The sequence below is a fragment of the Danio rerio genome, chromosome 7 (assembly GCF_049306965.1).
Source record: "Danio rerio strain Tuebingen ecotype United States chromosome 7, GRCz12tu, whole genome shotgun sequence".
Lineage (NCBI taxonomy): Eukaryota > Metazoa > Chordata > Actinopteri > Cypriniformes > Danionidae > Danio > Danio rerio.
The window spans coordinates 57,094,036-57,114,191 of NC_133182.1; the positions used below are offsets into that span (position 1 = coordinate 57,094,036).

Consider the following 20,156-nt stretch of genomic DNA (forward strand, 5'->3'; position numbering starts at 1 on the left):
ACCAAAATACAGATTAAAATCATGTAATTGTCAAAAATCAGAAAAATATTTATCGTTGTATTACTTTTGACATACTATTTTCATCATACAAGGATTTGCTACACAATAAAAATGTTTCCATCCACCTATTTTTATCCCCATTTAAAACTCAGTTAAAAGACATGTGGTATAGGTGAATTGAATAAGCTAAATTGGCTGTGTAATTGTGTAAAAGCAAGAGAATATGGGGTAGTGTTGGGTTGCGGCTGGAATGGCATCTGATGCGTAAAACATATGCTGGATAAGTTGGAGGTTCATTCCGCAGTGGGTGACCCCTGATTAATAAAGGGAATTAGCTGAAAAGAAAATGAATGAATGAATGAATGAATGAACTATCGTATAAAAATACCTGATGGAAATGCTAATATGTGAAAACAAATTTTAAAATCTTTATAAAAAATTATGCACACAAATAAGTAGTACTAACTTTTTATTTGATTGAGAAAAAGTGTTATTACCTCCCAGAAGGTACCTCCCGTCTTTAGCGTCTGCGCTCCTATAGAGCATCTCACTCTTCCAAAAGCCACTGTGTGTTTTCTGATGAGCAAGTCATTTATTATATAAGAAAAAAGCAACCCAGACTCATTCAGAAAACGTTGTCCTGTGGATGTTTCTGTAGACTGCGAATTATGTAGCCGGAGGTTCGTATGGCTGCATTTAATTTTTGAAGCAAACGCTATGGGGCGGAATGACGCCGTTCCTTTTCGCTTACCGACTGTACACGACGACGATGACCGGGTTTGAGTCCAGGGAAGAGTGGTTCCCGAAATCAGGTAAGACAAAAACAGAATCCAAAAAATAAAGTGAACAAGTTCATTACAGGGTGAAAATGTGGTAAAATCGGAAACTCCCTAGCTTTTCTTTTTCTGGACGGCTTTTGTAAATTGTTGGTCGGGTTTAGGGAAGTAAGCGTGCAGGCGAGGCAATCAGTGAAACTGGTAGGGTTTAGGGAAGAAGGAGGGTAGTTCAGTCGATTGGCTGGTTGTCCAATCATTCATTCAGTCAGTCAGACAGATGTTCTCCAGTGGGTTTACGTGAGAACAGCGTGGGTGCGAACAGCACTCATAAGTGACATTTAAGATAAAAAAAGCACACACATCGACTTCTTGTGGATTCACGAAAACAAAAACTGCAAAAATACACACCTCCCGGGACGTACATCGCGGTCTCCAGAAACGTCCACAGGACTACGATTTCAGAATGGGCCTGGGTTGGAAAGAAAAGGCCCTCGATGACTTCTTCTACCACAGCAAATTGCATTTTTCTTGTTGATATTTGGTGCCAGATTATCATGACGTCACGATTTTGTTCTCTTTGACTCATTGGACAGAATCAGTTTTCACAAATGTTTTGTGCCATATTTCAGTTGGAATGGAAACGTACTAATACTCAAGCTGATTTGTATTAAGGATGAATTTAATGTGACAATGTTTACTTCATGTAGTTTTTAGTGTTCTTTATTATGAGTATCTGCATGTGTTTGAATGGGTCAAGGATTGTGAAGTAGATGGGTGTGTGTATGTGTGTGTGTGTGTGTGTGTGTGTGTGTGTGTGTGTGTGTGTGTGTGTGTGTGTGTGTGTGTGTGTGTGAGTGTATTGTGGGGGCAGGGTTCTTCACACATGTGCTGTCACTCAAGCCCTGCACACACACACATACACGAGGAACCTCAGTGTCTTGCTGCACACTTTACTTCAGTCGCCGGACACTGGTGTTGTATGGTTTGGCAGTGGTTTACTGTGGTCATTGAGGATCAAAAAGGCTAAAGATGAAGGCAGTGGTGGTTTTGGCGGCACTGCTGACTATTGTGTGTCAGGTGAGTTCAGCTTTACCTTCTACGTTTTTATCAGTGTATGCTGCACATTTTAATGCAAGGCCCTAATCCATTTCGGCACAGTACAATAATAAAAATGTGGAATGTTAATATAATATTCATATATATGATGCAATTAAGCAATAAAAAGAGAGATGTTTATAGATTGAATCATGCAGAGAATATGAAATGTAACATTAAAACATAACAATCATAACTCCATAAAACATTTTTGCTGCTTGTTCAAAAATGTTTTGGATTTTGGGGGAAGGTAACTTAATTGTTTTATGTTTAATCAACTTAAAATTGTAAAAACCATGAAGTTAACTTAATTGATTTGCATTGGGATGATATCAAGAGCTTTTTTTACACTGATCATAAGATTTTTTATTGATACTACTTAAGCTGTTCAGAAGCAACTGACCTACTCTCACAGATGTGTCTATATGTATTTCACAAACAGACATTTTTCCCAGTCGTATTTAAAAGAGAAGGGTTAACATTGTCTTTTATATTTACAGAGCAAATTGCTCAATGAATTATAAAAATGCTGGGTTCAACATAATACCTTTATGTTGTCCCTACACAAATCAATTAAGTAGGCTTAATTATTTTTACAAATTTAAGTCGATTGAACATAAAACAATTAGGCTAACCTAATTAATTTGTGTCAATGAAGAATTGTGTTAACTTACTTTACAGTTGAAATCAGAATTAATAAACCCCCTTTGATTTTTTTTCTTTTTTAAATATTTTCCAAATTATGCTTAACTGAGCAGCGAAATTTTCACAGTATGTCTGATAATATTTTTTCTTCTGGAGAAAGTCTTATTTGTTTTATTTCGGCCAGTTTTAAATTTAAAAAAAAAACATTTTAAGGTCAACATTATTTGCCCCTTTAAGCAATATTTGTTTTGATTGTCTCAAACCATGGTTATACAATAGCATACCTAATTAGCCTAACCTGCCAAGTTAAGCCTTTAAATGTCACTTTAAGCTGTATAGAAGTGCCTTGAAAAAGATCTAGTGAAATATTATTTACTGTCATCATGGCAACGATAAAATAAATCAGTTATTAGAAATTAGTTATTAAAACTTTAATGTTTAGAAATGTGTTGAAAAAATCTGCTCTTCGTTAAACAGAAACTGGGGGGGGGAAGGGGTTAACAGGGAGGCTAATAATGCTTCAACTGTTAGTAGTTTGAACAAGCAGCAATTTTTGGCATAAAGTAAATCTACTGTAATAAATGCTTCAAGGTTGAAAAATTAATTTTCGAAAACAACTTTAAAATTCATGTTCACCGACTAAATTTGTAATTAAAAGTGTGTGTTTTGTTGTTTGTTGTTGTTTTTATTACAGTAACTTCTCAAACAATAAGCGTAATTAATACATTCTTGAGCCAAAATCACCCAAACATGAGATGTTTATTAATGTAATGGTTATTAATAGTTAATATATTAATATATTAGTATTATTCATGTGTTAGTATTCATTAATAACATACTAAAACTAAGTTGCTCTTTCCTTTTTTAACCATAACTCTCTAAATAATTTTCTCCAACTCATGATTGTTTAAAAACAGTTCAAATTCTCAAATATTATAATTAGTATGTTTGGTAATTATCATCATTATGTATTTTAACACTAGATGAAAGTGTGGTGAAAAAAGTAATACATTACAATCTTAAGTCCCTTGTTTTAAAGGAACTAAATGTGTTAATAAAAGTAATGTGAAAATATGCTGGTATTTTTGTGTTTTTGAGTAAAGTCAACTAAATAGGTCCAAGTTACAATGTATACTTACTTTATTTTTAAGAAAAGTAACTTGTTATTTTAAGACAATGTTGTTGTTCACTTTAAGTAACTTATCACTTTTTACAGAGTAAAGCAGCTGCTAAATTATTTCGGTGAGATGCCAAAATACACACAGGGGACCTATTATGCAAAAATCATTTTCAATAAGAGGCTTGAACACAGTTGTGTACATATAACTAGCTTCTAATGGTAAAAATACATTAATTGTATTTTTTATAATCACACTTCATTAAAACAGTCTGTAGAAACACAACGTAGGACGTTGATCTTGTTTTTGAATCCCGTTTTACTGCTATATAATGTAATTACCATAGTTAGATTGTAATCTTAGCAGCTTGACACATTAACAGACTGGTTTGCTGTCACAAATGTTTTCTTTGGCATATTTCGATTCTTTTCGTATTTTCTTCCTCATGTTTTAGAGAAAAAAGTTTGAGAATGTCTTTGATTATTACAGCACAAGTTGCTTAGTAAAGTCAAATGTTATAAACTTAAAACGATGAAGGTACTGTAATAAAAGCTTCATAGTTTTCGATGGAAATCAATGTTTAAATAGAAGGCTATTTCACTTGATTAGCCCTAAAGGCTAAAGATTCTGTGTTTAGGAAGTGGTTACAGTTTTGACCTTGGGCCACATCTGCTAAAATCATCTATAGTGCTGCAGTGTCAAGTAATTGATTGTTAACATTGTCTTCAACTGGCTGCAATTACTAGCTGTCAGATGAATTAAACGATTGGTGGAAATGAATGATCTAAACATGCTTCGTTTCTGATGAATTGAATGATGACAGATAAAGAATAATAAGAATAGAAACTCAGCTGGCTTGGCCCTCGCTTGACTTCACAGTTTGAAGGCCCCCTTTGGTCTGACAGGGGGTGTAATCATGAAGACAATGAATGAGAATGCAAACAAAGCCACACGGCCATAAATATTCCCCACAGTCAGTGATCAGGACTGTTTAGATTTGCAATAGGACACAGATTCTAAAATGAGAGATTTGTCCTGGGCCTCCTCTTGTGGCAAGCTTTCATCATTCTGTACATAGACAGGAGAGACAGAACAACTGCTGTTGAGAACAACTGCTTTAAAGTTACTTAGACTTCATGTTTTGAAGGTCATTTGATTCAAGTATTAGTAATTATTTGACTTATTTTTAGTGATTAGTAATTGCCATTTGCAAGCTCAAGTCTAGTTTTGCTCAATTAGAAACTTTGTATGAAATATATCTAGTCCAGTGCCCACCAACCTTTTTTAGCCTAAGATCCCTAAACTTGGCCTTGCAGAAAGACAAGATCTACATACACCAATACACCAGAGACCATTGTTGACTGAGTGACTGACTGAATGACCAATCGACTGACCCACCCTCCCCCTTCCCTAAACCCAACCAATAGTGTTTTAAAAAGCACAGATTGACTAAGCTTCCCTAATCCCAACTAACAGTTTTCAAAAGCAATCCAGAAAAAGAAAAGCCCTCATGGCCGCCTGATTTTTACCACGCTTTCAGACCTTACCACGTTCTCACCCTGTTATTTATTTGTTTATTTAAATTTTTACCATTTGTTTTTGGCTTACCTGCTTTCTGATACAGTTCTTTGTAAACTCGAACCCCATCATCAGGATTAATTCCTTTCTGCATCCACTGATGTACACGGCAAACTACTAGGGAAACTGTTAACAGTGATAAAGCCGTCCACAGGGAGGATTCGTCAGCTAGTAAGTGCGAAAAGAAACAGAAGGGACTTCCGGTAAAGCATGTGTTTGAGGGGGTAGACGCACTTGAAGTTAGCTCCCGAGCATTTTATCATTTAATATATCTGGCTGGCTGCTTGAATCTTCGAACTCACTTGGTGGTTTAATTTTTGTATCGCGCATCAAACCGTTTTAGTTTGGATGGACATATGACGTCTGAAAGGCAGAAAAAACTCAAAGCATCAGTGGCCGCAACAGAGACTCATGGTGACAGGCTGCCGCTGGATCTGGAAAATCTGCATGCCACTCTGATCTCCAAACTAACTTGTACCATGGCAGAAGGTGAAAGCAGCAATTGACTCTGCTCTTGCTCTAGTTGTTCCATCTCTTGAGAGTTTTTAACCAAGCATCAAGTCACAAGGTCGACATATTGACAAACTTGATCAGCACATGAACAGTTACAGTGACCTCCTTGCAGCACTGGAGTAGATGATGCTAAAGTTGAATTCAGCTAATAAACTACCCACCGAGAACGTGGAGGACTTGGAATCGTGCTCTCAGCGTTGTAATCTCCAGGTTATCTGCCTTCCAGAAGTAGAAGGGAGTGATCTGGTCACATTTATGATTCGTTTTTTCCAGGACGTAATCAGATCAGAGTTGTTTTCAGCTTCCCCGTTGATGGATAGAGCGCATTGTATTGGCCCCGCATCTTCGGCTGACCGTGAGAATCAAAGAGCTAGAGTGATGATCGTGCGGTTTTACTACTTCACCGATAAAGAAAAGGTTGTTGGAACCAGCTCTTCTATCAGAGTTCATTTTTCCTGATTATTATTCTAGTGTGGCTAAAAGAAAAGAAACAGAAGTCAAACGAACTGCAGTAATATGTAGCTCTGGCTACATAATTCACACTCTCCAGAAGTGTATGCAGGGGAATATTTTCACAATGAGCCTGTGTTGCCAAAAACTGAGAGAAAAATAAAGCTATATTTTCCAACTGCTTTTCCAACTTGTGGCCTTTAATTTAACATTTTTGAACTGATGTAATAAGCACTAATCTACTTTTTGTTTTTGTAATCCTTTCAGTTCTACATTTGAATTTTATAAATGAGCTGCAATAAAACTCCCCTCAAAAATTCTAACTAAACAATGATAAATATATTTAGACATTATAATCTAATTCAGGGCCACACTGTGGCTCAGTGGTTAGCACTGGACCAGTTGGCATTTCTATGTGGAGTTTGTATGTTCTCCTCGTGTTGGTATGGGTTTCCTCCGGGTGCTCTGGTTTCCCCCACTAATCCAAAGACATGTGCTATAAGTGAATTGGATGATCTAAATTGACCTTAGTGTATAAATTTGTGTGTGAATGTGACTGTGTATGGGTGTTTCCCAACACTGGGTTGCAGCTGGAAGGGCATCAACTGCATAAAACATATGCTGGAATAGTTAACAGTTAAATAGGGGACCAAGGAAGGAATCAATGTAATTCAGCAATTATAAGTGCGGTTTTGTCAATGTTAGAGCGTGAACACATTGTTTGAAGTTATAGTGGCCTTTTTAAAGCTGTTTTTTAATAGCAGAGAGAGTTTTCTCTAGCTTTTTCACAGTTTAATTAAAATATTTGAGATGTTTTTAACTTGCTGCAATGTAGGTGTACCTGGAAGTGCTTTACATTTGAAATAACAAACTTGAGTGTGCAAAACACAAAATATGTAAATGGCCCCTTATTACTTTGAGGCTCATATGAAGAGCTGTATATTAACGTTGCAGCAGTTAACCATAATGAAAATAAAAAACAGCCTTTGGATCTTGAGAAATAAAGTGATTTTACATCACTCGAAAAGCATTTATTGTATTTATTCTTTAGTCATTTTTGGGATCTACTACTGGGAGAGTGATAAAGATTTTCCAGTCACTCTTAAACAACAGATTGCGACCACTGTCCTAGTCTAATATTCTTTAATAAAACAATAGAAAACGAAACATTACATTGTTTCAGAATAGTAAAAAAGCTAATAAATGGATATGGATATCATATCTTGTTCAATTTAGTTTTGTATACATTAAAATAACTTTTTTGTCTCTTGCCATACTTGAAATTTCCGTGTTACCAGTGTACATTTAGGTTTTATGTATGGTTCATGAATGTTCATTCATACAGATCTGCATCTGAAAAGCTGCAATATGTTTGCCAGGCTAGTAGTTGGCGAAAGTAGTAGCTTACTTTGAACAAAAACCATTGCTGTGTCCCAATTCACATACTTATACTACACCCTAAAAGTATGTACTTGTTTTGTAAAGGAAAAGTATATACTTTTGAGTGTGTAATAGAGGAGTATGCAAGCTTTGGGATATACTACTACCTCATTAACAGATTGTTATGTTGCTTATGCCCCCTGTCAATCATCTCGACACATTATCCACATTTCTTCCATATTTAATTACCTACCTTACTGGAGAAGCAGCAGCAGGATAATTGAGGAATCTGCCATTTGTTAATGTCCAAACATATCTTGATATAAGTTCACATTGTTGTTGCAGATGAAATATAACACGGAAAACCCAATTTAAATATTTTCTAGTTGGCTAGATGTTAATTAATAGTCATTTTAGCATCTTTATTGAAGCATCTAAACTTGATGGATATGTTTGTGGTTTGTTTACACTTTTTACTTGATTTTGTAGCTCTAATAAAATACACGTCCAACACGCATTGTATTGTGAGCAATATTAGCGATTAGAGTATGGATCTTGAATTTTTCCCAGAAATAGTAAACCATACGGGAACTTTTGGCATTATTTTTCAACATAAACTTAACGACCACTTTATTAGGTACACCTTACTAGTACCGGGTTGGACACTCTTTTGCCTTCAGAACTGCCTAAATCCTTTTTGGCATAGATTTAACAAGGTACTAGAAATATTCCTCAGAGATTTTGGTCCATATTGACATGATTGCATCTCGCAGTTGCTGCAGATTTGTTGGCAGCACATCCATGGTGCAAATCTCTCATTCCACCACATGCCAAAGGTGCTCTATTGGATTTAGATCTGGTGATGGTGGAGGCCATTTGAGTGCAATGAACTCTTTGTCGTGTTCAAAAACCAGTCTGAGAGGATTCATGCTTTATGACATGGCATGTTATCCTGCTGGAAGTAGCCATAAGAAGATGGGTACACTGTGGTCATAAAGGGATGGTCATCGTCAGCAACAATACTCTGGTAGGCTGTGGCGTTGACACGATGCTCAATTGGTACTAATGGGCCCAAAGTGTGCCAAGAAAATATCCCACACACCATTACACCACCATCACCAGCCTGAACCTTTGATACAAGGCAGGATGAAGCAATGCTTTTATGTTTTTGACTCCAAATTCTGACCCTACCATCCAAATGTTGTATCAACAAGGCATTTGCAACTACCACTCAATGGACATTTTCTCTTTTTTGGATCAAACTCTAGAGATGGTTGTGCGTGAAAATCCCAGTAGATCAGCAGTTTCTGAAATACTCAGACCAGCCAGTTTGACACCAACAACCATGCCACATTCAAAGTCACTTAAATCACCTTTCTTCCCTATTCTGTTGCTCGGTTTGAACTGCAGCAGATCATCTTGACCATGTCTATATGCCTAAATGCATTGGGTTTCTGTCATGTGATTGGTTGATCACAAAATTGCGTTAACAGTTGGTCAGGTGTACCTAATAAAGTGGCCGGTGAGTGTACTCTGGTTTGAGACATACTAATTCTATTTTTGAATACTATTTAGGACGGATAGTATGTGAACTGCAATGCAGCATAGATGTTTTTTTTTTTGCTTTTTCCACTGTGTTGATATAGAATGGAGGCGATGGAACAGTTTGCTATTAGTCCCACTGAAATCTTTGCTACTAACTAATATGATATGTTGACTAATAATGTGTGCAAGCTGAGGTCATTTAATTCTTTAAATTCCTCTGATGTTCAGGCAGGGAGTGCTAGGATGTTATCAGCAAAGCTGAGAGGACAGGGGCTGCATTGAGATTCACTGCCGGTGGGTGCTTCTGCTATGGTGATGCACAGCTGTTCCCAGATGCAGACTTAACCCCATTTGTCTCACATGGTAATCTTGGCAGCGGAAATAGGAGGCCGACGATCCCAGGTCATGCAATGAGCAAAAAAAAAATCTGTTAATAAAGCAGCCAGTGTTAAGTTCATGCACCAGTCCAGCTGCTCATTGTCAGTCTTTGTGGCAACTCTGGGTTACTCACAGTTCCTGACATTCAGATATAAATCAACAGTGGAATAGTTCCTTGATTATGTTAATCCTGGATTAGGGGAAAAAAACAGACAGGAAAGCATTAATTGGAGATAATAATAAAAACCATCTCCTGTATGAATTAGCATGATATGACAGCATGGGCAAGTTATGGAGGTTAATAGCTAATGCTAACAGATTCCTGGTTGACAAAAAGAAAACTTGTAAAATCAACTAAATTAAAACATCTTAAGTATCAGCAGAAGATCATTAAACAACTTCACGAACAGCATCAGCAGATTTACCTATTACTGACTGCTTTGAATTCTATACAGTTCTTATAGAGAATAAACAGAGGCTATAGGGTGTTTTATTTAGTATGGAGTTACCATAATGGAGGTCAGTGACTGCTTTAGTTGAGCTCTTCACCCTTGACATCTTAACTTTAGTTTTTCTCTGGATGCTGTAATACAATGCATCCGGAAAGTATTCATAGCGCTTCACTTTTTTCCACATTTTTTTATGTTACAGTCTTATTCCAAAATGCATTAAATTAATTTATTTCCTCAGAATGCCCTATAATGACAATGTGAAAAAAGATTTCTGAAAATTGTTGCAAATTTATTAAAAATAAAAACCTGTAAAATGACATGTACATCAGTATTCACACGCTTTGCTCAATTCTTTGTTGATTTACCTTTGGCAGCAATTGCAGCCTCAAGTCTTTTTGAATATGATGCCACAAGCTTGGTGCACCTGTCTTTGGGGATTTTTGCCCATTCCTTTTTGCAGTACCTCTCAAGATCAGGTTGGATGAGAAGCGACAGTGTACAGCCGTTTTCATATCTCTCCAGAGATGTTCAATAGGATTTAGGTTTGGGCTCTGGCTGGGTTGTTGTGAAGCCACTCCATTGATATTTTGTGCTTTGGGTCATTGTCCTGCTGGAAGATGAACCATCACCCCAGTCTGATGTCAAGAGCACTCTGACATTCCGTCTGGCCACTCTACCACACAGGCCTGATTTGGGGATTGCTTCTCTCTCCACAAAAGAATGCTGGAGCTCAGACAGTGACCATCGGGTTATTGATCACCCCCCTGACTAAGGCGCTTCTCCCCAAATCACTCAGCATAGATTGCCAGCCAGCTCTAGGAAGAGTCCTAGTGGTTCCAAACATCTTCCACTTACGGATGACAGAGGCCACTGTGCTCATTGGAACTTTCAGAGTAGCAGATTTTTTTTCTGTAACCTTCCCCAGCCTTGTGCCTCAAGGCAATCCTGCCTCTGAGGTTTACAGACAATTCCTTTGTCTTAATGCTTGGTTTGTGCTTTGACATGCACTGTCAACCCTGGGACCTTATATAGACAGGTGTACGCCTTTTCAAATCATGTTTAATCAACTGAATTGACCACAGGTGAACTCAGATTAAGCTGCTGAAACATCTCAAGAATGATTAGTGGAAACAGAATGGACCTGAGCTCAATTCAGAGCTTAACGGCAAAGGCTGTGAATCCTTCTGCACATGAGATTTTTTCAGGTTTTTATTTTTATTAAGTTTGCAACAATTTCAACAACAATAAAAGCAGTAACATAAAATTTTTTTTGGAAAAAGTGAAGCGCTATGAATACTTTCTAGATGCCCTGAATGCTTACTTAAAGCTCAGTAGTGTGATTGATTATATAAAATATTTAGCTATTTTCCAATGTGTTCCAAAGTAACCAGTCCATGTTCTAGTTAAGAGAGTAAAAAAAAAAAAAAAGAAAAGAAAACTTCAACAGCAGTTGGCCAAATTGAGCCGGTTTATTCCATGAATGAAATGAGTTTAGATGAGTTTTAATTCAGTGCATGTATCTTTACAGTAACAGACTTTAGATAACAATACATTACTGCAAGCTGTAACTGCCAGTATTTTACTGGTAATTTACAGGGCAAATCTTCTGAATCAGAATTTACAGAAGTGGTGCTGTAAAAACACAGTATGTGCCTGGGAGCTGGGACAGTATTATTCTATACATTTAAAACGAAACGTTTTACAAGTATTGAACACTACAAATAAACTATTTTATACAGAGCTAACTTAACTTCTGTAGAGTTATCATAAAGGGACTGTATGCCCAAAAGAGAAAATTTACTCACCCTTGACTTGTTCCAAACCAGTTAGTATTTTACTTTATATGAAATTAAATCAAATTTGATTGGCAGGAATCAGTAGTTCTCTTTAGCAGGAGATTACTGGAGACCTTTTTTATAATTTAAACTTTTTATTGACTTAATTGCAAATAATACAGATGAATGCCAAACACACAAAAAATGAACATATAAACACTAATAATATAATGCCATTATCTGTTGATCTTCAACACAAATGAAGTGAATTTGAAGTATATTGAAAACTTGTAACCACCAATTTCCATAGTAGAAAAGCAAATACTATGAAAAGACAGTGGTTACAACATTCTTCAAAATATCTTCTTTTCTGTTCAACAAACAAACAACTCAAACTGGTTTGGATAAAGTCAAGGGTTTCAATGAGTCAGAATTACAATTTTTGATTGAACTATTCCTTTAAATGACAAACTGCATCAACATCCACTGTTCAGGCTGCATGAACATTAAAAAAAAAGGTCAAACCTCTGTCTGACACACATGCATAGGTCTATAATGTGTTCCACACTCAGTAAGTTTGTTCTCCTGTTCAGAAATGCAGCATATCTCATTCAGTTAGTCACGCCTGCAGCATCAATGCCAGCTGACCCTGCCATATGTGCCTGGAGCTTGAGGAATGTCTTACTCTGGTAAAAGCAGAGCTAAACTGGGTTAAACGTGACACAGAGAGCAACAAATGTTTATTGGAATGCTCTCCAAGATACTAAAAGGCTATAAAACGTTACACTTTCTCTGCCATTTGTAAGACTCTGGTGTAAAGGAAAGATGCATGTTTTTGGTGTACATCTCAATGTGAGTTTGGGGGTTGCCGCAGTGTCTGCGGTTGGCACCTGCCGTCTCTGGAGGTATTAGTGTATGGTTCAGATGGTGGGGTATTTTGAGCTCTAGTCAGATTAGTGTTTCTACTGAGCAAATGTTTTCACATGCAGCTCACATTGCACAACTGAGAACTCCATTATGTCTCATTGAGTGAGAAACCAAAAGGAATTAATGGAAAAATTGAATGAATTTGGCATCATGTTAAATTTAATTCAACTTGATTGGAAGGAATCAGAAGAAGTTTTTAGCAGAATCTTTTCTTTTTTAAGGTTTTTCTTTTTTAGGATTTGAACTTTTTATTGATGTTGAATTTCAAATAGAGAAATGATAATATTAATCAGAATCAGTTTTATTGCCAAGTGTGCTTCACACACACAGGCAATTTGTTTTGGCTACAGAAGCTTCCAGTGTACATAAAGTGACAAGTGACAACACAAAATAATTATGAAAAAAGACGATAAACATTAAACAGAGATGCAGTTAGTTAAAAAGATCTGGATGTTGAATTGTATGTACAGATTTGTATATACATATATATATATATATATATATATATATATATATATATATATATATATATATATATATATATATATATATATATATATATATATATATATACAAATCTGTACATATACATATACATATATTATATGCATATAATAAGTATTGCATTGTATATTGTTATAAGGTGCTATGTACAAGTGAGTATGAGCAAGTATTGCACATGTTTATTGCACAGTAGGGGAATATTTAACTCTTCATGAGGTAGATGGCCTGAGGAAAGAAACTTTTCCTGTGTCTAGCTGTTTTTGTGCTTGGTGCTCTGTAGCGCAGACCAGATGGTAACAGTTTGAACAGGTAATGTGCTGGGTGTGAGGCATCCAGAGCCCTTTTTGTCACTCTGGAAGAGTACAGCTCTTTAGGTGTAGGAAGGGTAGTGCCAGGGATTCCTTCAGCAGTCAGGACTATTCGCTGTAGTCTATGGAGGTCCATTTTGGCAGCTGAGTTGAACCAGACGGTGATTGAAGTGCACAGGATGGATTGGATGACAACTGAGTAGCTCCTATGGCAGGTTGAACTTCCTCACCTGACAAGTACAGTCTCTGCTGGGCTTTCTTCACACTAGAGTATATGTAATAATAATAATAATAATAATAATAATATGACAACATACGAATTTATGTGCATATCAAATAAGAAATGAAAATTATATTAATATATCAAATACAGAACCTATATACATATAAACAGTCATAGTATGTTCATTCATTCATTCATTTTCCTTTAGCTTAGTCCCTTATTTATCAGGGGTTGCCACAGCATAATGAACAACCAACTATTCCAGCTTTTGTTTTACACAGTGGATGCCTTTCCAGCTGCACCCCAGTACTGGGAAATGCCTAAACACTTGCATTCACATACTCATACACTACAGCCAATTTCTTTTACCCAATTCACCTATAGCACATGTCTTTGGACTGTGGGGGGAATCAGAGCACCAGGAAGAAATCCATAGGAACACAGGGAGAACATCCACACAGAAATTCCAACTGGTTCAGTCAGGACTCGGACCAGTAACCTTCTTGCTTTGAGACGACAGTGCTAACCACTGAGCCACCGTGCTGCCAACATTACTATAACGTCATATCAATATATGCATATAAAATAATAATGGAAATGATGTAAATCAGTAAATAAACCTAAATGAATAAATCATACACACTAGCATATAATCATTTTTGTCTTGTTTCGTTACATGTTTGGTAACATTATGGGTCACAGATGTGCAGAAATGTTGTTTTTTATTAAAATATGTTTTCAGCAAATTTCTAAACATAATAGTTTTAATAACTCACCTATAATAACTGATTTATTTTATCTTTGCCATGATGACAGTAAATAATATTTGACTAGATATTCTTCAGGACACTTCTATACAGCTTAAAGTGGCAATAAAGGCTTAACTAGGTTAATTAGATTAACTAGGCAGGTTTGGGTATTTAGGCAAGTTATTGTATAATGGTGGTTTCTTCTGTAGACCATCGAAAAAAATATATAGCTTAAAGGGGCTAAGAATATAGACCTTAAAATTATGTTTAAAAAATTAAAAACTGCTTTTATTCTAGCCGAAATAAAACAAATATGAATTTAAAAAATATTATCAGACATACTGTGAAAATTTCCTTGCTCTGTTAAACAAATTTAAAGGGGAGCTAATAATTCTGACTTCAACTGTACATAGCCATATTCATCACATTATATCAGATGCTATTTTTTAGACTCAAAAAATTACTTTCGCTGCTCACTACTTATTTAAAACGAGTTGAAACAACACAATTCTTATGTTTACTTATGATAGTTTTTTCATATTAGGTTTAATCCATTTAAATTTGTAAAAGCGATTACGTTTACTTAATTGATTTGTGTTGGGACAACATGAAGGAATTGTTTGGAATCCAGCATTTTATACGGTGTATAGTATAGTATAGTATAGTATAGTATAGTATAGTATTGTATAGTATAGTATAGTATAATATAGTATAGTATAGTATTCTAAGGAAAAATGTCGATGTTTCCTTTAAGCCAATCATTGGATTACGCAACATAGGCTCATTCTAAAAACGTAGCCCTATGCATTTAGGAGATTGTAAATTATGTTACTAGAAGTACGTATGGCTGCATTTTGTCTTTAAAACGAATGCTACGTACCTCCGTATAGACGGCTTTCCAGCTTTTATATTTGTCCAGTTAGCTTGCCATTTTCGCGCTGAACGCTTACCTCCGTATGGACGGCCTTACCGGCTGTTATGTTTGTCCAGTTAGCTCACTATGTACTGTACATCGATGGACTTGAAACACAGAGAGGAGTTGACTGCAATGACGGGGTTACAGTCTGTTGAAGAAAAGTTCCAGAAAGCGGGTAAAACAAAAACAAAAAGCCGAAAAAAGAAAAAAAAGTAAATAACAAGATAAGGATGTGGTAAACATCAGAATTACACGAGATCAGCTGGCATGAATGGCACCCGCAACAGAAATTTGAGATCTCAAAAAGCATACACAGTGGCCTGCAAAAAAAAAACGTACCACCTGGGACATATCTGGCGCTCTTCAGAAATGTATATAGCGGTACATTTTCAGAATGAGCCTGGGTTACTCTTAATTACTCTCTTTATTGCGATTTTGTTTAAATATTTAATTATTACACACTTCATTCATTAATTTTCTTGTCAGCTTAGTCCTTTTATTAATCCGGGGTCACCACAGCAGAATGAACCACCAACTTATCCAGCAAGTTTTTAGGCAGCGAATGCCCTTCCAGCAGCAACCCATCTCTGGGAAACATCCACACACACATACTACAGACAATTTAGCCTACCCAGTTCACTTGTACTGCATCTCTTTGGACTGTAGGGGAAACCGGAGCACCTGGAGGAAACCCACGCGAAGGCAGGGAACACATGCAAACTCCACACAGAAACGCCAACTGAGCTGAGGTTCGAACCAGCGACCCAGCGACTTTCTTGTTGTGAGGCGACAGCACTACCTACTGCGCCACTGCCTCACCCCTATTACACACTTAGTAGGATAAACTATTATAAAAGTAACACATTTGATTTTCAGTAAAATCTAAGCATTTTTCAAATTTAAAAAAAAACTATATTAAATTTTAAGCATTTACAAGGATTTCCAGCACCCATAGGAAATTTGTAGATCAAAGATATTTTGGAGAAAAAAAAAATTGTCTTTTTTTTATGCAATCACCAGTTCGCCAAACATGATACAGCTCAATGTAAATTGTGATTTAGTTTAATTAATGTGACTTAATGGACAGGGGTTACCAAGTATTGGTTAAACTTGGGTCAAAAAGATACTGGGTCTGCAATATCTTCACCAAATAATCACACACCTCCCTGGAAAAAATATTGGAACACTAGGAATTGCCATAATACATTAAATAAGTCACCCTCTTGTTTCTAGCATTCTGGATTCATTTAAAATCTGACTTAAGCAGTCTAGCAGTCTCTAAATATTAAAAAACATGTTCTAATATCTTCAAACATTAAAGGTTTCATGACAATAACATAGTTTTTTAGACGTTGGCATCAGTATTGTTAGTTTTTAGGATATCTATAAGCTAGTGTGCACCAAAACAATGAAAAAAAATCACCTTTAGTAGATATAAAACTGATATAAACATGTAAAGCTTAAAGTTTGTCAATTCTGCCTATGAATGAATGGTAACCTTATACATTCTGGCATCTTGCATGCCCTGCCCACTTCAAGACGTTTCTTGTTTGCTTTTCATTTGATGCACTTGAGCTCAACCACTCTCACTGCAGAGAGGTAATAAAACAAAACACTATTTAATGTTTTTTTTTTTAAAGGGGAGGGGCTACACATCATCCCACCCTATCTTCGCGTTTCGGTTGAGATTATGTCAAACATTGAAGAGAAATGCATATTTCAAAGCACTTCATGAGACATTTCATTAAGAATTCCCAACAATTTTTCCCCAGCCCTTCTAATATTAATGGTGTTTTTTCTGAGGAGAAATCAGTGGAACATATAAGCATGTCCTCTATTTGCTCTCTATTTAATTAATGCCATTGCTTAACATCCTTCATGTTTAGTCTGTCCAGGTGGACGGTTCAGGAAGTCAGCGTTGTTTCACATAAAGAAAGTTATTAAAGAGCTACGGTATCAGGTGTCCTAAATGAGCTGGGGAAGTACATTAGCAGACGCACATAAAAGCTGACTGTGGCTAGATGAAGAGAGAAGTAACCAAACGTGCAGGTCTGGTAAAGACATTAGGAGACCTGCAGTCAATGCCACCCAGAACACTGAACACCAACACGGACTTTGATCTTGGGGACTCAATCTTAACAGCACAGTCAATACAGTATCAAATGTCATTTCGGTCAGTGTTAGTTATGTCAGTATATATCTTGATCAATATTATGTCACAATATCACAGTATTAGAAAAACACAATTGAGTTTGAAGTTACAATAGCTATGATTTCATTCAAAGATGTGATTAAACTGTAATATATTTTTAAACATTTGCAAATAAAGCACCGTTTCTATCCAGTAAGTCAAAGAGAACAAAATTGTAATTTCCTGATAAACTGGTGCCAAATATCTAAAGGAAAATGGGGTTTGATTTAGAAGAAGAATCCACCATGGGCCTTTTTCTTATTTAATAAATTACATACACCTCTGTCTTAAGGGTGATAATACTGAACATCTTCCATTACAAACTTTGGGGATTTTAGGGCTATCAAACCAACATTTCAGATGTTTTACAATGTAATCGGTACCCTGGTTTGTCTATTAATGCTGTCTATCGCACCCATTTTTGTTATCACATGATCTCTAATAACAAAATCACATGACTTTTTTTATGCGCATGCAGGAACTAATTCGGTACATTTGTTTTCATTGTAGTTTATTTGCATTTTTCTTATCAGAAATTGGTGGATGTAAACATAAATAATGTCCTTTTCATTTCTTTATACTCAGTAAAAATATGAGAGCTGTCGCTGGGGTGATACCTTTTAGAAAGGTACATATTTGTTCTTAAAGGGTATATACTGTTACCTCAAAGGTATATATAATTAAGTACCTAAAATTTTTAAGAGTTAAACAGTACACTTTTGTACTTTTTAGGTACCAATATGTAACCTTGAGGTGTATGACCCTTTAAGTACAAATATGTACCTTTCAAAAAAGTACCACCTCGGTGACAGGTCTTGTACCTTTATTTCTGAGAGTGTATGTAAAACTAAATATGTTTATGAAGAACAGTATAAAACATTTGTGTTTAAAAAAAAAGTGAAGTCATAAAAGCAGTGATTGGTATCTTTTAAATGTTTTTTGTGACTTTTTATGCATAAACTCATGCAAAAATAATAATACCAATATTCCTCAACTAAACAGAGCTGTTCACACGTGTTATGTTAAACTAAAAACAGAAAAAAGTTACGTTTTGAAAGTTCATATGTATAGTAATTTTAAGAAATAATGAATTTACCTGCTGAGAGAGTGTTGACAGTCAGTATAGCTGATGCTTGAGCTCCTGAAACCAGTAACGAGCTGCAGGTGCTTTGTCAGTTACAAATTTGAAAAACAAAAAGCTCAACAAAAAACAAAACTCTCCCCCACATGAAGAACCACATCAGCTTAAAGGATTTTTGAGGACAATACTATGTGCAAACAACCATATATATTTTTTAAAGTGTATAATACAAATTAATTGTAACAATAATATCCAGGAAACATTCCAGAAAACAAGTATAAATTAGTTAATGATGTAATTTTACAAATCGTATCTTTTCTATAAGACAAATCCATAACACTTTAGAATAATGGTGCATTAGTTAATGTTAGTTAATGTGTTTACATAACATAACTAAGCATGAATAATCTTTTAAAGCATTTATTAATATAGTTTACATTAACTAATGCATTATAAAAATGCAAAGTTGTGCTTGTTAACTTTAGTTAATCAAACATGAACTAACTTTATTTAACTTATATAACATTAACTAATGTTAACAAACATGAATAAATACCATATTAAATGTATTACTAATAGTTTGTTCATGTTAGTAAAAACATTAACTAACATTTAATAACAGACCATTACTATTAAGTGCTACCGAATCTTATATTTTCTATATTTTGTCTATACTTTATATAGATGGTCTGTTTCAGGCCTTGATTTGATTAATCCTATCAGTATTCTGTGAAAACCAGCTGCTGGATCTACATTATTCCACTTATTGAATGGCTACTTGCCACAAAACTATATAAAACATTGATCTGAGCAGTTATAATCGACTAAATCTTGAATTAATTATATAAAGCTTTACATAAAGTTTTCCTTGACAAATGTCTGAATGTAGCCTACACTATCCTGTTATTCAGTTACTAAATGGCTCTAAATGGTCAAGAACAACATAGTGACAATTAAGCTTAAATATACAGGTTAAATGGTTTGTACTACTTAGAGAAAACTGTATTAGCTCAATTTGTCAACTGAGAATAACGTAACTTTGCATGTCATGATGACCTATCAGAATCAAGTATTCCAGAGATCAGTGTAATAAACAAATCTAATGACTGGTAGCTGACATAAAATAGCAAAGATACTAACATTCAAATGATTTTGTAAATCAAGTGTTACCAAATATTTGAAAACCGAAAACATATAACAGGCTCATGGTTTCAAAGGTGAAAAACAAATACTATTTCTAGTGAATAGTCAAATTGACTATTGATGATAATATAGTCTCTAAATGGAAAAAAAAATTACCTGACTGACTGGTTGATTGTTTGGTTGGTTGGTTTATTTGTTGGTAGACTGATTAATTTGGTTTGGTTGGTTGGTTGGTTGGTTGGTTCGTTAGTTGGCTGTTTGTTTGTGTAAGGGGTTATATTTTATCGTTTGTTTGTTTGTTTGTTTGTTTGTTTGTTTGTTTGTTTGTTTGTTTGTTTGTTTGTTTGTTTGTTTGTTTGTTTGTTTGTTTGGTTGGTTGGTTGGTTGGTTGGTTGGTTGGTTGGTTGGT

The 20,156-nt window shown here is 35.5% G+C and overlaps 1 protein-coding gene across 1 annotated transcript in view; it reads left to right on the plus strand.

Annotated features, from left to right (window-relative positions):
* The first annotated feature begins 1,737 nt into the window (after positions 1–1,737).
* The window catches only part of cdh15 (cadherin 15, type 1, M-cadherin (myotubule)), a 46,587-nt gene continuing 28,168 nt past the window's right edge, over positions 1,738–20,156 (plus strand). Inside the window, 1 exon segment of the mRNA NM_212606.2 lies at positions 1,738–1,853. Coding sequence (NP_997771.2) covers positions 1,806–1,853 — 48 coding nt within the window. The 5' untranslated portion in view covers positions 1,738–1,805.